Source organism: Setaria italica, chromosome VIII, assembly GCF_000263155.2.
Source record: "Setaria italica strain Yugu1 chromosome VIII, Setaria_italica_v2.0, whole genome shotgun sequence".
Classification (NCBI taxonomy): Eukaryota; Viridiplantae; Streptophyta; class Magnoliopsida; order Poales; family Poaceae; genus Setaria; species Setaria italica.
In genome coordinates, this window is record NC_028457.1 from 475,927 (window position 1) to 496,738 (window position 20,812).

The 20,812-nt window shown below is 44.9% G+C and overlaps 3 protein-coding genes across 4 annotated transcripts; 2 read left to right on the plus strand and 1 right to left on the minus strand.

Annotated features, from left to right (window-relative positions):
• The first annotated feature begins 1,873 nt into the window (after window positions 1–1,873).
• On the plus strand, window positions 1,874–6,342 carry LOC101773044 (zinc finger CCCH domain-containing protein 23). Its single transcript, XM_004978429.2, has 9 exons — window positions 1,874–2,854; window positions 2,934–3,104; window positions 3,200–3,385; window positions 3,489–3,589; window positions 3,689–3,943; window positions 4,044–4,251; window positions 4,840–5,031; window positions 5,461–5,533; window positions 5,663–6,342. The coding sequence occupies exons 1-8, from the start codon at window positions 2,205–2,207 to the stop codon at window positions 5,492–5,494; spliced, it is 1,797 nt and encodes a 598-aa protein (XP_004978486.1). The 5' UTR covers window positions 1,874–2,204; the 3' UTR covers window positions 5,495–5,533; window positions 5,663–6,342.
• A 999-nt stretch (window positions 6,343–7,341) lies between these two features.
• On the minus strand, window positions 7,342–8,497 carry LOC101773452 (glutathione transferase GST 23). Its single transcript, XM_004978430.3, has 2 exons — window positions 8,100–8,497; window positions 7,342–7,963 (listed from the first exon to the last, which is right to left on the minus strand). Exons 1-2 carry the CDS (start codon window positions 8,433–8,435, stop codon window positions 7,604–7,606), a joined length of 696 nt encoding a protein of 231 aa, XP_004978487.1. The 5' UTR covers window positions 8,436–8,497; the 3' UTR covers window positions 7,342–7,603.
• Window positions 8,498–15,798: 7,301 nt separating this feature from the next.
• On the plus strand, window positions 15,799–19,625 carry LOC101756588 (pentatricopeptide repeat-containing protein At4g21190). 2 transcript variants are annotated; one of them, XM_012848009.2, is made up of 9 exons: window positions 15,799–16,001; window positions 16,787–16,808; window positions 16,898–17,008; window positions 17,356–17,466; window positions 18,067–18,210; window positions 18,291–18,503; window positions 18,611–18,815; window positions 19,004–19,107; window positions 19,205–19,625. In XM_012848009.2, exons 1-8 carry the CDS (start codon window positions 15,913–15,915, stop codon window positions 19,099–19,101), a joined length of 993 nt encoding a protein of 330 aa, XP_012703463.1. In that variant the 5' UTR covers window positions 15,799–15,912; the 3' UTR covers window positions 19,102–19,107; window positions 19,205–19,625. The 2 variants fall into 2 exon arrangements, with proteins under 2 accessions (XP_012703463.1, XP_022684624.1); XM_022828889.1 differs by having other exon boundaries at window positions 15,835–16,001; window positions 16,919–17,008.
• Window positions 19,626–20,812: the final 1,187 nt, after the last annotated feature.

Sequence of the window (20,812 nt, forward strand, 5' to 3'; positions counted from 1 at the left end):
TGATGGCTTCTTTTTTTTGCAAGCCACTAATGGACAAATTTATTTAATGAGTTAACTAACTCATTGAGTTTACTGTAGACTTGCTTTGCAAGCCGCGATTAGACATTTTTTTCCAGTGAGTTGAATAACTCATTAAAATTTTGCAGACGTGTTATTACAAGCTGCACTGGGGCAATTTTACCGAGAGAGCTAAATAGCTTGCTATAGTTGTGTAGACTTGTTATTACAAGCTACAATTGGGTGATTTTGCCCAGGGAGCTAAATAGCTCTGCAAACTTGTTTTTGCAAGCCGTGATTAGGTAGAAATAAGTAGTCGAATTATAATAAAAAAATATGACTGCTTTATTGAATTGTAATTTTTTAACTAGGGCCTATGGCCAATTCACATGAATATGTAAATCAAAATTTAGGGATAAAATCGACAGAGTTGCTCGATATTCCACGAGTTTTCAACGTCTTTGCCAAAGAGATGTTAGAGCTTATACGACCCAGGTCAAGTGACCTTGGAGATGATGAACGGTCCCTCCCATAGCAAGTTTAGCTTGTGCAGCTTCTTGGTGTCTTGGATACGCTTGAGGACCGTATCGTCTATATTGAATGAATGTTCTTTGATGTTGCAATCATGATTGTGGTGGATTCCTTCAAGGTACCTTGCAGACTGGACGAGTGCTGCACAACGAGCTTCTTCGAGGCTGTCTAAGTCTAGGCGCCTTGTTTCCTCTGCTGCGTTCTCCTCGTACGGCTTGACTGTTGGAGATTTTCACATAACGTTGGCAGGTAGGACAACTTCGGATCTGTAGACCAGGAAGTAGGGCAATTGCCTTATAGGCTTGCATGGCTGGGTACGGAGCCCTCAGAGAATATTGGGTAGTTCTTTGAGCCACTTGCCTCCTTCCGTGTTACCGATATCATGCAGCTTTTTCTTGAGAGCTTCCAGTACCATCCTATTAGTGCGCTCAACCTGGCCGTTGGCCCACGGATGAGCGACAGAGACGTACCGGACGTCGATCCTGCTGTTCTCACAATGTTCCCAGAACTCATGATTGTTGAAGTTGGAGCCCAGGTCTATGATAATGCGATTGGGGAAGCTGCAACGGTGGATAATTTCATCGAGGAAGTTGAGTACTCTATCTGCCTTGGGGTAGGTTACTAGTTTCACCTCGATCCACTTGATAAACTTGTCAATTGCCACCAGTACTCGGTTGAATCCTCTAGGCGCTGTGGGTATTGCACTGATCATGTCGAGCTCCCAGCATGCGAAGGGCCAAGAGGGTGGTATGGTGATCAGCTTGTAGGCAGGGACGTGCTGTTGCTTGGTGAAGAATTGACATCCTTAGCATCGGCGGATTAGTTCCTCGGTATCAGCGAGAGATGTAGACCAATAGAACCCTGATTTCACCAAGCATAAGACCTATGTCTTTTCTACATTAAATTCTAATTTGTAAAGAAATTGGCCAACCATCCTAATTATTGGAGTGTTCATCAATACCATATCTATTTGCATGAGGGGTTGTAAATTGCTTAAGTAAAAGTGTATATGCCAACAAATAGGTTGAACCTGCATAAGCCACCACAACTACCGTTAGGTAATCATGACTATTAAACACGTGAAAATAATTGAAAGCACGCTCCTCAAGTTCTTCGCCAATGGTTCAAATTTTGAATTCCTTGTGCGGAGTGGCTTTACTATCGATTGAGCAATGCTAGTACTACTTTACTCATTTACATTTACATGTGACAGATTGATAACAAAAAAATTGAATAAAATCAAACTAGGTGTGCAACTATTAACACTAGAATTTGAACGTTGCGTCATTTTTCAATCCAAGTTTCAAATAAAAGTATAGTATCTCTTGGGTCCTTTTTTTTAAAAAAAATACTATCTCTCGGGGCCTTGACTCCTTGTCACGCAAGCAAAACAACCGCTCAATTCAAACTCCCCACCAAAAATTTCCCCGAAACATTGATGGAGGGAAACCGAAGGGGCCAGTTTGGGTGTGCACCGTCTCCAACCCAACCACAGCCAAGCCTATTTAATTCACTGTGCTGCAGTGCTAGCTTTTTACAACCGTGCCCCCACACCCCGCTCCTCTCCCCTCCCTGTAACTCCGCTCCTTTTCACCTCCCGTCCGTCTCCATCGATCTCCCCCCCTTCAAGAAGCGAAAGAACCGCCGCGCTGCTCCTGCTCCCTGCGGCGGACGCCATGGACGCCTGGGAGGCCACCAAGGTGGTGTTCGACCGGGTGCGCGCTCTGGACCCCGACAACGCCTCCAAGATCATGGGCCTGCTCCTCATCCAGGACAACAGCGACAAGGAGCTCATCCGCCTCGCCTTCGGCCCCGACCACCTCCTCCACGCCTTCGTCGCCACCGCCCGCGCCGACATCGCCGCCAAGCCCGCGTCCCCGCCGTCGCCCGTGCTCGGCTCGCCCTGGGGCGGCGTTCCGAGCCCCGGGGGAGGTGACCATCAGTCGCCGTTCGCCGCCGACCAGGTGGGGTACGACGGCGGCAACGCGTTCTACCCCGAGGGCGAGTACGACTGCTGGTCGCCGGCCAGCGGCGGCCACCGCCGGAGCTTCTCGCTGAGCGACGCCGAGGTGGCGGCGTGGAGGCCGTGCATGTACTTCGCGCGCGGCTACTGCAAGAACGGCTCGTCCTGCCGGTTTCTGCACGGCCTGCCCGAGGACGACGCGGCGGCGGAGCGGGAGATGGCGGTGGTGCGCGCCAAGGCCTTGGCCGCCGCGCGGCAGCAGCAGCTCATGGCGTCCGCGTTCCCCTTCTCGCCGTCGCCGCCCAAAGGCGTCAGCCTCAACTTCCTGCTCCAGCAGCAGCAGCAGCAGCACGAGCACCAAAGGTGCCATTTTTACCTGCAAAGATTGCATTTTGGTTTGGGTCTTGTGCCCACTTTTCCTGATTTTGCGTTGCTGTTTCAGAGCAGCGGCGGCGGGCATTCTGCTCGGCGGCGAGGACATGCACAGGTTCCCGGAGCGGTCGCCTCGGATGGACCGCGGCGAGCTCATCGGCAGCCCCGCGGCCCGGCAGATCTACCTGACCTTCCCGGCGGACTCCACCTTCAGCGAGGAGGACGTCTCCAACTACTTCAGGTAACAAGCACGCCGCCATTATTATTAGCTTCTGTTTTGTTTGGACTGTCTCCAATAATGGACGAAATCGATTGCCTTTGGTTTCGATCGAGCAGCATGTACGGTCCGGTGCAGGACGTGCGCATCCCCTACCAGCAGAAGCGCATGTTCGGCTTCGTCACCTTCGTCTACGCGGAGACGGTGAAGATCATCCTCAACAAGGGCAACCCGCATTTCGTGTGCAACGCGCGCGTGCTCGTCAAGCCATACAAGGAGAAGGGCAAGGTCCCGGACAGGTTCAGGTCCGTCCGTTGCATCCCAATCCATCCTACATTGCACGTTGCTTGGCGGTTTCTGTTCCTAAAGCAACTTTTCTTTTGCTTTGTTTTTTTTGTTTGATTGCAGGAAGCTGCAGCACGCGCACCACGGCGACTTCGTCGGCTGCACGTCGCCCACCGGATTGCTCGATTCCAGGGACCCTTTGGATCTGCAGCAGCCGCAGATTGGTGAGTAGTAACCGTTCTCTTTTCTGCATGCATGTGTCCCTAGCAGCATTTCCGTTGCTGATTGCAGGTGTTTTGACATGTTGATTTTGCAATTGCTAGGACCAAGGATGATGTACGGGAACATTGCTAACCATGAGGCTTTTCTGAGGAGGAAGCTCGAAGAGCAGCAGCAGGCGGCCGAGCTGCAGCAAGCTATTGAGCTGGAGGGACGCCGGTTCGTAAGGCTGCAGCTTCTCGACCTCAAGAGCAGGGGTCACCATCTCGGCTTCCCCGTGCCTCTGGGACAAGCTGATGGCAAAGGCAGCATCAATGGGAATGGCAATGCCGTCCATATGGAGGATGTCACCATCCAAGGTCTACTTCTTGACCCTGACAAATTCTTGGCTCTCTTGCATTGGTGAGGTGCTTGCAGGTTCAGAGGTCGTGACTTTGAATCCATGGTTTCTGATTGTAGATAGCAAGATGAACAGTACAAGTCTTGCAATGAGTGCGCCTGCAGCTGCTGCTGTCTCTGCAACTGATGCAGAAGGCAGGCACGAGGAGCAGCAGGAAGAGGATGGTGATGCCAGTCCCAAGCAGGTGGTCAACCCTGGGGAAGAGGAGAAGAGGGAATCTGGTCCTGTGACAGCAACACCCAATGTTGCTTGCGCATTCCAAGAAAGGTAAGATTGTTGTTGTGGAGTAAAAATATTTACCAAATGGGCACGGCTAGTTGGTATTTCTTTTAGGGGAAAGGAATGGAGAAAAGGCAGCATAGAGAAACAAAGCTGGCTTGCTTAATTTTTCCTTTCTTTGGGCATGTTTGGTTGGTTGATAAATGTAAACGTAGCCATGCCACACTTTTGCCATCTGTCATTGACTCTAAATTTGCCACTGCTAACAAATTGTTGGAAACTTATCTGTGGTCATTGTTTAGCAAAGAGGTGGCAATATGTGATAGTTGAATGAAAATGTTTTTTTTTTGTCTATGCTCTATTTATTCTCTGGCCTAAAGCTAACGCTCCTCTAAAAGGAATTGACGAATTGTTAATGGAGGTGAGGTATATAGGCTGTTAGGGTGGCTGACGATTTGTTCTCTTGATTGGAAGTAACAAAAGGGGAAAAGAAAAGCCATAGCAAAGGGTAGGGGAAAGGAGAAACGAAACTAATGGCTATTTTTAAGCAGTATCTTGTTGCAACTTATTCCCTTTCTTTGGGTTTGGTCTTGATCTTTCCAGGATTGATATGTTCCTTGTTTGTTTGAATTGTAGTGGCGTGGTGGAGCACATTTTGCCTGAGAGCCCCTTTGCATCACCCACCAAGGCCTTCACTGATACTTCTACAACAGGTCAAAATGGCAACATCAGCAACACCAGCCCTCATCATGTGGCTTCATCCCTCTTCCCACCTACATCCACCCTTGAGCTGCCCCCATACAACTCCTGCTTCTTTCAGGTGCCCAGGTAAATATTCAGTAATTTAATCTTTCATACTCTTGTTCATACTGTTCGAAGTTTTGGCTTGTCCATTACTGTTTGAGTAAAGCATAATCTTTTGTAATACCCTTGTCCCTTTCTATTTGTAGTTTCGGCTTGTGTAACCTAAAATATTTTGTTGTGGTCGAATTAGTTGAACCTTGGTAGTCTAGATAGGTCGGGTTAACCTATTAGCTCTTCAAACGTAGTGCTATGAGTTAACACCCATATGAACTAATAGAGGTGCTATGCATACATGGACTCGCCTCATCCTGTCATGGGTAGGGTTGGGCAAAAATCGGATTTTATACACGGGTGTTTCTTATTATCTAAAAGAAGTTATAGGTTAACAGCAGGATGTTTTCTTATTGCTATTTATGTGATAAGAAAGATTGTTTTACCTCTGTTTTTCTTCAGGTTTTCTCCTGGGCATGAAGCCATTGGCCTGTGAATACAGAGCAAAAGGGGTCTCCTTTCCTCTAATCTGGGAGTAAGTATCAACAGCCCTGTCTTTGTTTATGAGAGTGCTGTAACAATCAGCTGCTCAATCATGATGCATATAAAATTAGCCTCCCCCTGCTGATGGTCCTGTTATTGTTTATTGATGTGCTGCCTGCAGGGACTATCATGACCCCATCAAGTGGAGGAAAGGGTAGAAGAAAGCTTTAACAAATAATAGGTGTATCTTCAGGGAGGGAACAGCAACAGCAACAACAAGAAAGAAACAAATCTAGGTTGTTTTAGTTCTAGACTTCTAGGTCTAAGTATATGATAGTAGTCCTATAAATAATAGTCGTTTAGTAGCTCCTGCCGGTATCAAGAACAAAGATCAAAGGTCCATCTCGTAAGCTCGTTTGTAGTATGGATCTCAGAATGATACAGTCATTAAACCGTAGATGATGTAGTAGTAACTAGTCCTGGCAGCCAGTTGTAGTGAAGTGACATGGCTGCATACAGACATCCAAAGAAAACAGAGGCTAGACTGCTAGAGAGGTAGAGGAGTGGACAAAAGCCAGAGAGGTAGAGGAGTGGACAAAAGCCAGGCAGTCATAGTGCTGCAGCTGCACAACAGCACAAGGAAAAGTGACGCGACGAGAGGGACCAGAGCACTCACATGAGCAGTTCAGCATGGACCCGTCATCCGTGTCCTATTTTGCCCATTGCTGTTGCATCGTCTTGCATGCTTGCAGCACTCCTTGGGTCTGTGCATCCACCTTTTGCTCTTCTTTTCACCCTTGTAGAACAGCAGGAGGTAGCAGACAAAGAAATGGAAAAGTAATTATCAGCCAATATTTCATCTGTCATGTTTCGATAATGTGGTTTTATTATATGGTGAAGGGCTTATGTTTGCTTTAGATTTTCCTGCACAAAACAACTGCTTGTTCTGATTCTAAAGCTCATTTGGAATGCATTCTGCAGCATTTGATCGACAGGTGAACAGAGAATGTAATGCCCATTTGGAATACAAGAATTTTCAATTTTGGTGATAATAGTTAAAGTGTTTGTGGAGGTTTGGTCCGGTTTGCCGATTTTCTGGGCAACCGAAAGGCAGGGGGCATGAGAGCGAGGAGAATCTGATGCAGTGTGAGATTGACGTGGCTGAGTGAATGGAGGGAGACCTGATGGGGAAAGGGGGAACAGCACGCTCACCTTTCGGTATATGGGATGGGATGCCCAACTTGCTTGAGCTTGGTGCATGCAGAATGAACTTGTCTCATGGCTGGCGATGCAAACGGGTTGTCTCGTGCTCACGCTTGTTGGCACCATGCATTGGATTGGATGATCTGCGTCGTTTGCAACTCTCCATGCATGGTCTCGCCATCGCCATCAGAAAGAGCAACAGTGCAGCTGATGTCTTGTGTTTTCTTAGGGGGTGTTTGGATAGCAGGGGCTAAAATTTAGCCCTGCACCTCGGATGTTCGGATGCTAATTAGGAGGACTAAATATGAACTAATTATAAAACTAATAGCAGAACCCCTAGGCTAAATCGCGATATGAATCTATTAAGCCTAATTAATCCATCATTAGCGAATGACATCACATTGTCAAATCATGGACTAATTAGGCTTAATAGATTTGTCTCGCGATTTAGCCTAGGGGTTGTGTAATTAATTTTATAATTAGTCTATGTTTAATACTCCTAATTAGTGTTCAAATATCCGATGTGACATGGGCTAAAATTTAGCCCATGCCTCCCAAACACCCCCTTAGCTAGTATGAATGTGATATAAAGAAAGCTAGAGAAGAGAACTGGTCGGTCGTTACTTGCTCCTAACCACCGGGCATGATCGAGATAGATGCAGGCAAAGCCATTCACGGATCAAAGTGATTGATGCTGGATTGCGTTTTCGGTTACAAACGGTATCATGATAATATTCCTCCTTTCAGTTACAAACGGTAGTAGGTAGGAGTGCTTCAGAAACGGCAGTGACAATTAATTGCTACGCAGTTTCATAATGTTTTTTATTTTCTTTCTTTTCGGTGCAAACACTATTTGTGCCATATATTGACCCTCTGATCCCGACCAAACTGAAGAGGCTCAATGGCAAAATGACCTCTGCTACTTAACTTTGCCGTTTAGAAATGCTTCACGTATTGCTTGTAACCTGAGTCGCAACTTGTCCAGCGGTGGCAGGTGATCCTTCACCACCGGCGAGCTCAAGAAATTCCCCATCCACGCAGACAGGGAAGGGAGCTTCTCCTCTGTTATCATCTTGACGCCGGTGATCTCCTCATATATCGGAATCACATACGACAGCGGGCCAAGTGATAAGTCCACGAAGCCGATCTTCTCGCCGGCAAAGAATCGCTTCCCATCAAGCTCCTTCTCCAGAACCAGCAGCTGGTCTATGGCAGCTCCGTGTGCATCCTCCTGTTGTTGGCCTTGCGTGGTGAACCACTTCCAAATCGGTGGCGAGAGCTAAAAGAATATACAATTACATGCTTGTTTTATGTTCTTCCCAAACTATATGATCTATGGATGAATGACTGTAATTGAAGGTTGGAATCAAAAGTTGAGAACTGATTAACAGAGAAGAAACTTGAAAATTTCTGACCTTATCCTGGAGAAATCTAACCCAGAAACGGGCCATGGCGCGCTCGTAGGGATCCTCTGGTAAGATTGGGTCACCACGGTCCTTCCACGCCTCATCGATGAACTGGATAATGACCTCTGACTCTGCGATGGGTTTACCTTGATAGACCAGGACAGGAACTTTCTTGTGCACGGGGTTGTACTCCAGCAGCTGGTCGCTCTTGTTGCTGAGATCCTCCTCGATGTAGTCGTACTCCACGCCTTTGATCCTTAGCGCCCATATCACTTTGAGAACGTAGGGGCTTGGCCAGAAGCCAAACAGCTTCACCTGCTTGTCTCCCTCTTGTTGATGATTCATGGTGGATTGTTAGTTGTGGTGTACTGGTGAACTCATCAGTCTGGTAGTTATATTTGCTTTAATTTGTATACAGTGCTTTAGTTTCTTGTGGTGAAGAGTAGTTTCAATGTTTAGTCAGCTTTGGCGGCTGAATAGTCTGCATAACGTCCCTGTCTCATGAAACAGGATTTGTACGTTGTATTTTTTTTTAGATTCTCGTAGATCCCTGCTGTACGTTTGGGCTTCAATGCTCGATCTCGACGTTACCGTGCATGGTTTCGGGATATATGTTTCAACGACATAGACGTATATCTACGTACGTAGTAAAATTAATAAATTTAAAAGATTCAAAAGAATTATAATTTGGTATCAGGTCTAACATTTGATTCAATTTTATATGTCATCATTAGGGAGTAGCTGTGCATGATTATCGATCACATTTTACCATTATCGGCATACGTGTTTCTTCAATCTGCCGGTTCAACAACGTTCGCTACTGGAAAGCTCGTTCCGGTTAGGAAACATCAGGGAACTCAATTTTAAAACCAGAACTACTAATTTAGAATTAAAAGTCGGGATCTTTAGTCTCGGGTACGGGTAACCCACCCAGAACTAAGGAATTTTTGTACCAAAAATTATTATAAATTCTAGGGAATCTCACGCATATCGTAAGTCACAAGTTACGCAATTTCTCATATGAAATATCCGCGTACACGGTGCATAAGATTTTTAGATCTCCACGACGACGTCTCCTCCGTCGTCTTGACCGGTCATCCCTCCTCCGCCGTGCTACTGCTGCACCTCCTCAGTCTTAGGGCTTCTTAGGCCGTCATATGCAGGTTCAGTTTCCTTCCAATCCAATCCGTCTGCATGTAGAGCTAGCGTAATTAAAGCAATCAGGGTCTGTGTATCGATGGCATTCACGCCTCGTCATCTTCGGTGGTGTGGACCTCGACCTCGACCTCGACGCATCCCTGGGTGGCGAGCTCGTCGTAAGAAAAGAGAGAAACATGGTTGTCTATCTTGATTTACCACGGTTGCACGTTTATATGTAGTGAAAACCATCAGAGACTTACATGGATACAATCATGATCGCCTAGGACTCGGTTTGCTTTATAATCTGAATTACAAAAGGATTTATCTCTAAGCAATCCAAGTCTATCTCTAAGATCACAATTGTCACGCACGTATACAAGTCTCTCCAGGACTCCTATGCATGGCGCACATGGTAGACAAGCTACTTGTTACGAACGCAATTCTAACATCCTCCCTTAATCTAAACCTCTCTTCTTCTTGAGGTTTAGATTGTGCTTGAAATCTTCTAATTTGCCGGCTGTCAAAGCGTTAGTAAAACCATCCGCAACCTGATCATGAGTGGATACCAATCTGACTTGTAATTGCTTCTTGGCAACCCTCCCACGTACAAAATGAAAATCAATCTCAATATGTTTTGCACGAGTATGAAACACCGGATTTGCTGAAAGATATATAGCTCCCAAATTATCACACCATAATATAGGTGGTTGTGTCAATTTGACTCCAAGTTCAAGCAACAAAGATTCCAACCAAATCAATTCTGCAGTAGCATTAGCCATAAACTTATACTCTACTTCAATGCTTGATCTCGACACCGTAGCCTGTTTCCTAGCACTCCAAGATACAAGATTAGGACAAAAAAAATTGCAAACCCTCCAGTACATTTTCTATCATCAACACTATCAGCCCAATCAACATCAAAGAATGCACTCAAGGTTATTGAACTAGACTTCCTCATATGCAACCTCACGTCCAAAGTAAATTGAACATAGCGAAGAATTCATTTAACAACAATCCAATGAATAGATTTGGTGCATGCAAAAATTGACATGCCTTGTTAACTGAAAACGCCAAATCAGGCCGTGTGAGAGTAAGATATTGAAGTGCCCCAACAATACTTCTATAATGTGTACTATCTTCCGATCCCAATGGTTCTCCTTCAAAGCTAGAAAGTTTTTCCGTACTTGATAATGGCGTTGTGGAACCTTTACACTTAGTCATACCACAACCTTTACACATAGTCATACCAACACGTGTTAGAATCTCACGTGCATACTTCTGTTGTGATAACAACAATCCTTGTTTATTTCTTTGAACTTCAATTCCCAAGAAGTAACTCAAGTCACCGAGATCCTTTAGAGCAAATTCTTTCCTCAAAGTCTAATAATAGAGCCGAAATACTAGAATTGCTAGTGACAATAATATCATCAATATATATTAGCATATAGATAACCACTCCCAACCTTTGATAAATAAATAGAGAGTTGTCTGACTTTGAGACTAAGAACCCAATTTCAATAAACGTGGAGCTTGTTTTAAGCCATAAATTGCCTTGTCAAGTTTACATACCAAATATGATGCGCCATGCTTCTCAAATCTAGGCGGCTGTTTCATGTACACCTCCTCTTCCAGAACACTATGAAGAAACACATTTTCAACATCCAACTATCTCAAGCACCAATCTTTAGAAATTGCTAACCACAAGACAAGTCTCACAGTAGCAATCTTGATGACTAGACTAAATGTGTCCTCATAATCAATCCCATGTCTTTGACGAAAACCTTTTGCTACCAATCGTGCCTTATATCTATCAACTGTTCCATCAGCCTTCCTTTTAACCTTGAACACCCATTTGCAGTTAATTAGATTGCAGCCACTCTTGGGTGGCTCAACTAGATGCTAAGTGTTATTTTTGAGCAATGCTATGAATTCCTCTTGCATGGCTTGTTTCCACCTTGAATGATTTAGATCTTCTTCCAAATTTTCAGGCTCTCCAGTGGCACATAAATTACCATAACGAATAGTCCCATCTGTAAATTTCTTGGGTCGAACAATACCATGTTGAAGACGTGTATGTCACAGCGGAGGTGAATCAGTTGCTGGCAGTTGCAGCAGCGGCACACCAAATCCAGCAACCGACGCAGAAGATCCAGCTGTAGGCACACGATCAGGAGAAGCGGGCGCATCTGGCGCGGTCAAAGCGCGTGAGCCACGCATTGGCGCAGGAGAGATGGGGGGCGCGTGCGTGGCACGCGCTGTCGATGATGGGGGCGCGCATGCTGGAGCTGCGGGGAGTGCGCGGTCTGCCCCCCCTCCCCCACGCGGCGCACCCTGGTTGGCGGAGACAGACGAGGTGGACGTGTCTGGCGTGGGCGAATCCGCTTGGGAGTGCGTGCGCAATCTGGGAGCAGGCGAATCCGGAACAGGATCAGTGCCAAGATTGTTTGCGGTCAGAACTCTTTCAGTGCCTGTTTCATTATCAGATGCACTGGTTTCTTCCGTTGCAAGGCTAGATTCCGAGTTTTTTGAGGCAAGTTCCTGCACAACATCAACAACTTCACCAGGAATATTAGTAGCATTAGTCAAACAATTTACATCCCCATGATTGAGCAAATATGGTGGCAAGAGGATGATTTCTTGGTGCAATTGGGCGCTGGCATTGGGAAAAAGGTCTTCATCAAAGACAACATCGTGAGATATGTAGATACATGCCGACGAGATATCAAGGCATTTGAAGCCTTTATGCTTGGCGCTATAGCCTAAAAAGGCACAACGAGTAGAACGGAAAGCAAGTTTTCGTGAATTGTATGGTCGCAAGTTGGGCCAACAAGCGCAACCAAAGACTCGAAGAGGCTTATAATCAGCAATTTCATGAAGTAATCGAGAAATAGGGACATAATACCCAATGACTTTGCTTGGAAGGAGGTTGATAAGGTAAGTGGCGGTTAGAAAGGCATGATCCCAATATTTGAGAGGCATGGAAGCATTAGCAAGAAGAGAAAGCTCAACATCAACTATATGTCGGTGTTTTCGTTCGGCCATGCCATTTTGTTGATGAGCATGGGACAAGAAACACGGTGAGAGATTCCTATGCGTTGGATAAAGGAATCTAGCTTTTCATATTCTCCTTCCCAATCTAATTGCATAGACTTAATCTTGCGATTGAAGCTCCTTTCTACAAGTTGCTGGAAATTTTGGAAATTTTGAAACACTTGAAAGACATCAGATTTTTTTCATGAGTAAGTAGATCCATGTATACTTGCTAAAGTCATCAATGAAGCTAACATAGTAGCTATGCCGCTCAATAGATAGGGGCGCCGGCTCCCAAACATTTGAAAAAATTAAATCAAAAGGAGATTCAGAAGAACTATTTGATATAGAATATGGAAGTTGACGGCTCTTGGCCATCTGACATGCATTACAAATAGTTTCTGATTTTGGATCACTAGCACACGGAAGTTTATTTGGACTAAGAACTTTCTCTATGATAAGAAAAGTAGCATGCCCAAGTCTACTATGCCAACGTGTAGTAGAGGGCTTATGGACGACAAAAGCTTGTTTGGTGGAATCTCCTGGCGCTAGATTAGATCCTAATGGATAGAGGCCTCTTCGGCATCTACCTTGATGGATGACTCTCTTCATTTCCTGATCCTTGATACAAAAGAAGTTTGGATGAAATTCTATGAAAGCATCATTATCTCAGGCTAGCTTATGAACAAAAACTAGATTCTTACTAGCACTAGGAACATGAAGGATATTTTTCAGAATAATATTTTTGCTAGGGGTATGTAAAGTTGTATGACCAATGTTACTAATTTCCATACCTGTACCATTGGCCGCATGCACTTGATCACGTCCATTGTACTTGTCATGAATTGTCATCTTCTCAAGTTCACTTGTGATATGATCTGACGAGCTACTATCAACATACCAATTTGAATCATACCCATAGACGGTCGTGGCTGCTCCTACTATTTTCTGACTTGGTTGCTCGTCATCTTCGTCATATCTGTAACAACAGCGATTTGCTTCATGCCCGGCCTTCTTGCAGATCTAGCAAACGATCTTATTGTTACGACCACTCTATTTGGGCGCATTATAGTTGCTAGGGTCGAAAACTGTCCTCCATCTTGGATCATCTCCATGCGTTGATCATAAGTAAGCAATTGAGAGTATAACTCGCTCAAAGAGAGAAAACCAACGCGACCAAGCATAGATGTCACAAAAGGATTGTAGTCAAAATCAAGACCATTCAAAATAAAGTGAATCATCTCATCATCATCTATGTTCTTTCTAACCGCAGCTAGCTCATCTTTAAAGGAACACATCTTGGTGAAGTAAGCGGAGGAGGACAGGTTACCCTTCTTGGTCGTGGAAAGTAGAACGCGTAGATTTGCAATCCGCGCTTTGGAGTGTGCCGAGAACATCCTCTCAAGCGCGCCCCATGCTTCTGCTGCTGTAGTTGCCGTCGCCACCGGTGCTTATGCATCCTTGGTGAGAGAATTCAGCAGGTAGCTTAGTACTTGCTGATCTTTTGCGATCCAGGAGTCGTACTCAGTGTTATGGACGATCTCCTTCTTGCCGTCCACCGTGACCACCTCCAGAGTCTTGGGCGGCTCAGGGGTAGATCCATCTAGGATCCCCATGAGTTGAGCTCCTCGAATAGTAGGAAGAAACTGGGCCTTCCATAGAAGCTGTCTCGGCTCAGGGGTAGATCCATCTAGGATCTCCATGAGTCGAGCTCCTCGAATAGTAGGAAGAAACTGGGCCTTCTATAGAAGATAACTGTCTCGAGTCAATTTCTCCGAGGCAGTGTCTAGCGCCGGCGCAGGGGTTGCTGTTGACTCCATAAGATGGTTTTGGTGCAGGAAAGTTTCTGGCGCAGGATGTTTTTGGTGCAAGAGGATTTTTGGCGCAGGAATTTGTGGATGCTTAGGAAGAGGATGCTTTGATTACCATGTAAGAAAAGAGGGAAACATGATTACCTATCTTGACTTGCCACAGTTGCACGTTTATATGTGGTGAAACCACCAAGAGATTTACATGGATACAATCGTGATCGCCTAGGACTCGGTTTGCTTTATAATCTGAATTACAAAAGGATCTATCTCTAAACAATCAAGTCTATCTCTAAGATCATAATTGTCACGCACGTACATGAGTCTCTCCAGGACTCCTATGCATGGCGCACATGGTAGACAAGCTACCTGTTAGAAACACAATTCTAACACTCGTGCCGGAACTTGTCCTGGAGGCTGCGCACGAGCTCGTTCCTGGCCCTGACGATCTCGCCGGAGATGATGGCAGCAGATTGGCTCACCCGCCTGGGCTGCAACTCCAACTCCGGGTTGGCGGCCAGGACAAACTCCACGTGCTCCGGGGAGACCCTCCTCGTCACCTTCTTCGTTTCTTCTTCACCGTCGCAGTCGCAGCTGCCTTCTCCTCCTCCTCCGCGATCACCGGCGTCTTGGCTGATGATCCTTCCCGGGTATCGGCCGTACTGCTGCTGCACCCTTGAACGAAGAGGGTGGGTGGATCGGTGATTAGATTTCACGGCCTATTCGATTTCATCCAACCCACACACCCCGTGCTTTGCTTGCATAATAAATCTGGTGCAGGTGGTCGATTCGAGCTGGACTCCGCCAGCCGTGAAATTACTATATGGGCTCGTGGCTTGGATACCTATCTACGTCACGGCCCATTCGCCCCTCTCTCTATTCTTTCCTTCATGCCAGGTGTGCGAGCGGCCGCGCGCGAGTTCGATCCCTGGGATCGACACTCGTGTGTCTCATGGCGGTTTTCCCCTTGTTACCACCAGGATAGGTCCCAGTCTAGATATAGGGTATGCACGCGTCCGCGTTCGGTGGTTCTGCGCGTTTCCCGCGCACTGGAGGCTTAGAGCCTCCCAATCCTTCCCTGGTGCGTGTGTGTGGTGTGAGTGTGGTGTGCGTGGGTTTGTGGTGTTCTCGTTGTACCCTCTCAGAAAGAATCTTTCCTTCAATTTGAGAAATTTGAATATTTGCCGGTCTTCACATTTGGGCTGCAAATCTGCCACCACCATTTTTTTAAAAAAACTGCCACCGCCAAGGTTGACTCATCAGTCACCAGATAGAAACAGAATACAAGATTTCCTGTGTTCTTTCAGGAACAATGATCTTCACAAACCAGCATACATCAACAAGAATGGCAATTAATTTCCAGTGTATATATAATATAATAGCGCCAGTTAATTTATTTCATCCCTACCCTGACGCATGGTCGGTCTTGTACGCCGGGTTTGTGGAGGAGCATGATGGCTTGATGTAGACCCCAATGGCATCGAGAAGCCAGCCGGAGCGCCCCCAGAAGCCGACGATGCAGGTGCCGTCCGCCGCCGGCCTTGCTGCCGTACGGCCCATACGTCCTGCCGGTGCTACGTCAGCGATGTGAGGATGACATCGGGAACGCTCCCGAAATGCCAGATCGTGCCCGCCACCGCAGTGACATGCTCACCGGCTGACAGGTCGATCTACAATGTGTGTGCTCGCTCACTCCACACGGCTGCTGATCCAGCAAAAATTACGTACGCTGCTGTGTGGATATATGGGCTCTATCTACTCTACGGCCCATCGGCCTGGGCTGCCTTGGCCTGTGCCGCTCCCAGCAGACGGACGTGCCAGGACTTTCCGCCGCCGCCGCCGCCATGCTCGGGCATCTCCGGCGATCCCTCCGCGCTCTTCACCGCCTACCCGCCAGCGGCCACGCAGCCTGCGACCCCGTTCCCCTCCACCGGTGAGTTCCTTCACTTCCGTTTCCCTGCCCCATTTCCGTAACTCTACAATCCCATCTTTTTTCCTTCCTTCAAATCACTATGCTTGTCTCCCAGTAAATCACCACTGTTACCAGTCTACCACTAACATAGCCGCAGTAGTAGCGGTGCCCAACAACCAGTTCACTTTTAATTGCAAAAAGATTGTTGCTTGATGCCGAGCTTGTGCCGACTGCGCTCTTTCTCTTCTTACCTCTTCACGCTACGGTACCCCAATCTCATTTACCCCCAGTGTTGTCAACTGCTGCTGAATGGATCGGAGTTGCTAATGTGACAGTACAGAGACACTTGGAACTTCTCCATAGCTTTTCTTACTCATTCTTGTTTCGCATTTGAACGTTCCTGCCAGTTTTATAATTCTCTTGGATGGTCGTGGTCCAACTAAAATGCAACAATTAACTACCTAGTACTGTTCTTTACTAGTTGTTGAAACGAGTAGCTTGTCATTCATGCCACTGCAGGTGTTCAGAGTTACAAAAGCAATGGGATTTTGCCCCCTTTCCCTTTAGAAACCAAATTATGTTTTCTGAGCCTAAAGTATTTCCAGTTACAGATAAAAAGTAGATTTTTTTTGGGTTGCCAATCGTCTGTATATCCATGAGGGTGGAAATTGCATGTCTAAATAATTCGATTGTTGAACTATAAAATTGCAAGTTCCTATTGCATTCCCTCTTACTAGGTTTGCCGTTTATGATTTCTTAAGGAGATAGTGTTTGATAAACTTTTCCTTTTTATTTACATTGTGCAGGTTCTTGAGTTCGCAGATAGAGGTACACGCCTCCCCATCCTAAGCAAGAAGTTGCTCTTCCTTAATGCTGTTTAGTCCTAAAACGTTTTCACCTCTGGCACATCTGCTTAGCCCATATCTGGTTGGTTTAAGCATGCTACTAGAGATTTCTCGACTTCCAAAAATGTTGCTGGAGGCCGAGCATATCAGCAAAAGGAGTTAGAACCAACTACGCCTGCAAAGGTAGGCACAATACCATTACTCTTTGTTTTGTATTGAAACAATTCTATTTATCTTTGTAATTATTTTGTCTTGCCAGTCTTTCCTTCTGGTTGTTCACTATTCAGAATGCCTATAAAATTTTTGTTTGCTCAGCATGTCAAATAGCCTAGTTGATATTCAAACTAGATGTAATTCTTAAGTGTTTCTACTTGGATGCACTGATTGCATAGGATAGTTTCTTGCAATTTCAAGGTTGCTTCCATATGAGCATTTATGATTCTTGAGGTTGGTGGTTTATGTTTAGCTTCAAAACTGTGGCATTATATATGGTTAAGGTGTGGATTAAAGAATTTATCTTTCTTACACAGGACTCTGATATAATAATCAAACGCGTACAAAAGAGCACAAGGGAATTGGAACAAGGGCCTGTTGGAAAAAAATTGGCTTCAGCAGAGAAAAGGAAATTTCTTGTCAACACTGTATGTACACTGCTCATATGTTCTCATATAATTGATATAACATATTATGTTTCAAACGATGATGATACACACGATAATAATGTGCTTACATTTTGAAAATTATAAGTGACAATGAAAGATACATCGACAAGATTTTTTTTAGCTTGCATGTAATTCCCTTTTTTTTCATTAACCAGATTCAAATTGTATTGTATGGTACATTTTATAGACAGTTTTCTTTCACCTGCAGGATAATATATAGTAGTTAATTCACATTTTGCTTGATTTTCTTGATTTTGGTGGAGGAATGATAGCAGCTAATTCGTTATATAATGAATTGTTGTCCTAGGAAAGTAGATTATGCTAGGACCTGTCGGCTCTTCTTTGAATGACTAATAGGATCGTATCCTTCCATGTATAAAATGAACAAAGCAGTGCGTTAATCTTTTGATATTGACCTGGGTGCATATATTATAGCCTCCATTCTTGTTTAGCGTGGATAAAATTACACCACTTGTTCAAATTGAAAAATTTCAATAAGATTTTTTTTGCATTGCAGTCATTTAGCTGCTATTTGCCCTGGGCAACAAAATTACTAAATAGAACTTTATCCAACTACAGCTCCTTGGCCTCAAAGATTCAAGAGAAGTTGTTTACGGCACCCTTGATGCTTGGGTTGCCTTTGAGCAGGATTTTCCTCTGGCGTCACTAAAGCAAGCACTTTCAGCTCTCGAAAAGGAGCAACAATGGCATAGAATTGTCCAGGTATTGTATCTTCTAAGTTACTTTCAACTGTTTTTGTCTTCTATGCATTTGAAGTAAATTTCGTCTGACAACATATTCAGGTGATAAAATGGATGCTAAGCAAAGGGCAAGGAAATACAATGAGAACTTATGAGCAATTAGTGTGTGCACTTGAGAAGGATAATAGAGCTGAGGAAGCACATAAAATCTGGCAGAAGAAAATAGCCCATGACCTCCATTCAGTTCCTTGGCGTTTCTGCCATCTTATGCTGGCTATCTATTATAGAAATAATAGGCTAGAAAGGCTTGTGAAGGTTTGAACCTTAACCCCGTCACTTCTGATCCAGTTCAGGTTATGTTTTCACTTATTTTCATGTGACAACACATACGTCTGAATTGCCCTGCTTTTCTGATGATTTAGCTCTTCAAAGAACTAGAAGCATGTGGTCGTAAACCTCCAAGCAAAGATATTATACGGAAAGTTGAAGATGCATACGAAATGCTTGGACTACTAGAAGAAAAGGAAATGTTGCTTCAAAAATACAAGGATTTATACAACAGGCCATCTCGAGATGATCGAAGGAGAGGCTCCAAATCCAAAAAGACTGAGTTGGATAAAACAGACGGTTAGTTTCAATTCCTCATGTTAAGATATTGTGTATTACGCCTATGAAATTCTAGTTCCTTCAAATGCAGAATTTGGTTCTTTTATGATGACAAGCATTGTTTAATCTATAGAGTATTCCCCGCAGCTGCAAAAATTCTATTCATTTGTTAGGACACTAACAATTACAACATATTATTCCGTTCTCAGCTGATGGAAGCATGCAAAGTAAGATGGTAACATCTGAAAATCATCAAGATCACTGTTGCCCTTCAGATAAGGAATCAGCTGTGACCGTTCAGTCATGATAAGAGGTACCTTAAAGACTGCAGTCAATGAGTTTTAATATACAGTTATGTTTGTAGAAATGCTTCTTTGACATTATATCTCCCTTCTTTATTCTCCTTCCAGACTCGTTACTGATCCACTGACACGTGACATCAGATCAGACCAAAACCAGATTCTGCCAGCACTTGCAATCTTGATGCTCTCAGTACAGGTTTGCTCTTAGTAGCTGTCTAGCTGATGCAGGGATGCAGCCAATAGTGTGCCGTAATTTGGAACATGCCACCTCCTTTTGTTTTCCTGGTGCTGTCAATAGTTGGTGCTATTCAGAATTTGATTTTTTTTATAGCTTGGGGCAAACATGTCATCCCACTGCCATCAATTATTACTCTCTGTGTAGCTTGGCCATAGAACAAGGGCATTTGTATTTGTAGGGAAACTGGAAACTTTCTGATGTTACTAAACGCGCACAGGCACTTCCAGTTTCTTATTGGCACCATCCATCCATCCATCCATCTTACTATATATATATATCACAAATTCACCATTACAAATATGCGCCTACTGTGTAATGTGCATTGTTCATTACTGGCAAAGTGTCACTATTCATACACCAATTCAATTTAATCTGCACAGGGAAATGTTAAGCCTTGCTGAAGCTCTGAAAGTTAAAGAAAAAGTATGTGTCAAAGGAGAATATGGGTAGTTATGATAACAAGTGAAGTGGTAAGCTAAAGCAGGTGGCCATATCTTTGCTTTCATGATGCTTTGCCTTCCTTTCCCCCCTGTGTACAAAGCAGGCCATCAGAATTCACGGAAACATACAATGGGAACTTTGAAGCTTGCATTTTTGTTGGGCCCAGGCCAACCGGAAGAGCTTTGGATATGGTTAATTGGTTATGGGTCTTTTGTCTCAAATCGAAGAAGGCTCTTGATGTACGCCTACCTCTAGTTTTGGATTTTGACCCTGAGTGTTAAAAGAAAAGATGAAGAAATGATGATGGAAGCTAGTTGTGATGCATAGTGGCAGGATTTGAAGTGGTTTGCACGCTCAGTTGTTTGGCGTACATGGCATAATGCTGCCCATCTTGTTCCCAGCATGTGCCTCTGGCCCGCTACCGGACTAGTATGTGTGAATTTGGTGCTAAAGATGTGCATAATGGAGGAGGGCCTTGGGCATTTGATTCCTCTAGCTATAAAGTGTTTGTTTCTCAGGTTTGTGCGTAGTATCGCATCTGATGTGCGTTTTGGACATGTTTGCACTGCCTCGGCCGCTTTGCTTGCTGGCGAACAGTATTGACAAATTCCTGCACTAACGTGATGATCGATTTCCTTAACGTGATGCTGCGTGTGCGGTAGCTCGAACTCTGTTTTGTTGTATTGTTGCAACGAGTACCTCCTCTTATCATTCTAAGATTATAAATGAAGTCGATGCTGGTTTTTCTGACTGCTCGGTCAGGAGGACAAGAGCAGCGGCGACGCCACTGTACTGCATTGTTCCATGGAAGCGTTTAACGAGTGGAGTGGAGTGAATATTGATGGTACTATTCAAAGTGATAATGCTTAATTCTGGCACCAACCTCCAACCATCTTGACATTGGTAGCAAGGCTAAAAGGAGGCGGCTTTGGGCCCCGCATGATCGGGTTACTGGACCAGCATGTGGTAGTGCGATCTTGCGTTGTGCTTGTGCGGACAATTGTGGGCGACAACACTAGCTCATTCTGATGGTTTAA

Coding starts and splice junctions, on each gene's coding strand:
- LOC101773044 (XM_004978429.2), top strand. CDS start 2,205: ATGGACGCCTGGGAGGCCACCAAGGTGGTGTTCGACCGGGTGCGCGCT. Junction 3,944..4,043: donor GGAGGATGTCACCATCCAAG/GTCTACTTCTTG, acceptor TTCTGATTGTAG/ATAGCAAGATGAACAGTACA. Junction 4,252..4,839: donor GCTTGCGCATTCCAAGAAAG/GTAAGATTGTTG, acceptor TTTGAATTGTAG/TGGCGTGGTGGAGCACATTT.
- LOC101773452 (XM_004978430.3), bottom strand. CDS start 8,435: ATGAATCATCAACAAGAGGGAGACAAGCAGGTGAAGCTGTTTGGCTTC. Junction 7,964..8,099: donor TTAGATTTCTCCAGGATAAG/GTCAGAAATTTT, acceptor ATATTCTTTTAG/CTCTCGCCACCGATTTGGAA.
- LOC101756588 (XM_012848009.2), top strand. CDS start 15,913: ATGCTCGGGCATCTCCGGCGATCCCTCCGCGCTCTTCACCGCCTACCC. Junction 16,002..16,786: donor GACCCCGTTCCCCTCCACCG/GTGAGTTCCTTC, acceptor TACATTGTGCAG/GTTCTTGAGTTCGCAGATAG. Junction 18,504..18,610: donor GGCTAGAAAGGCTTGTGAAG/GTTTGAACCTTA, acceptor CTGATGATTTAG/CTCTTCAAAGAACTAGAAGC.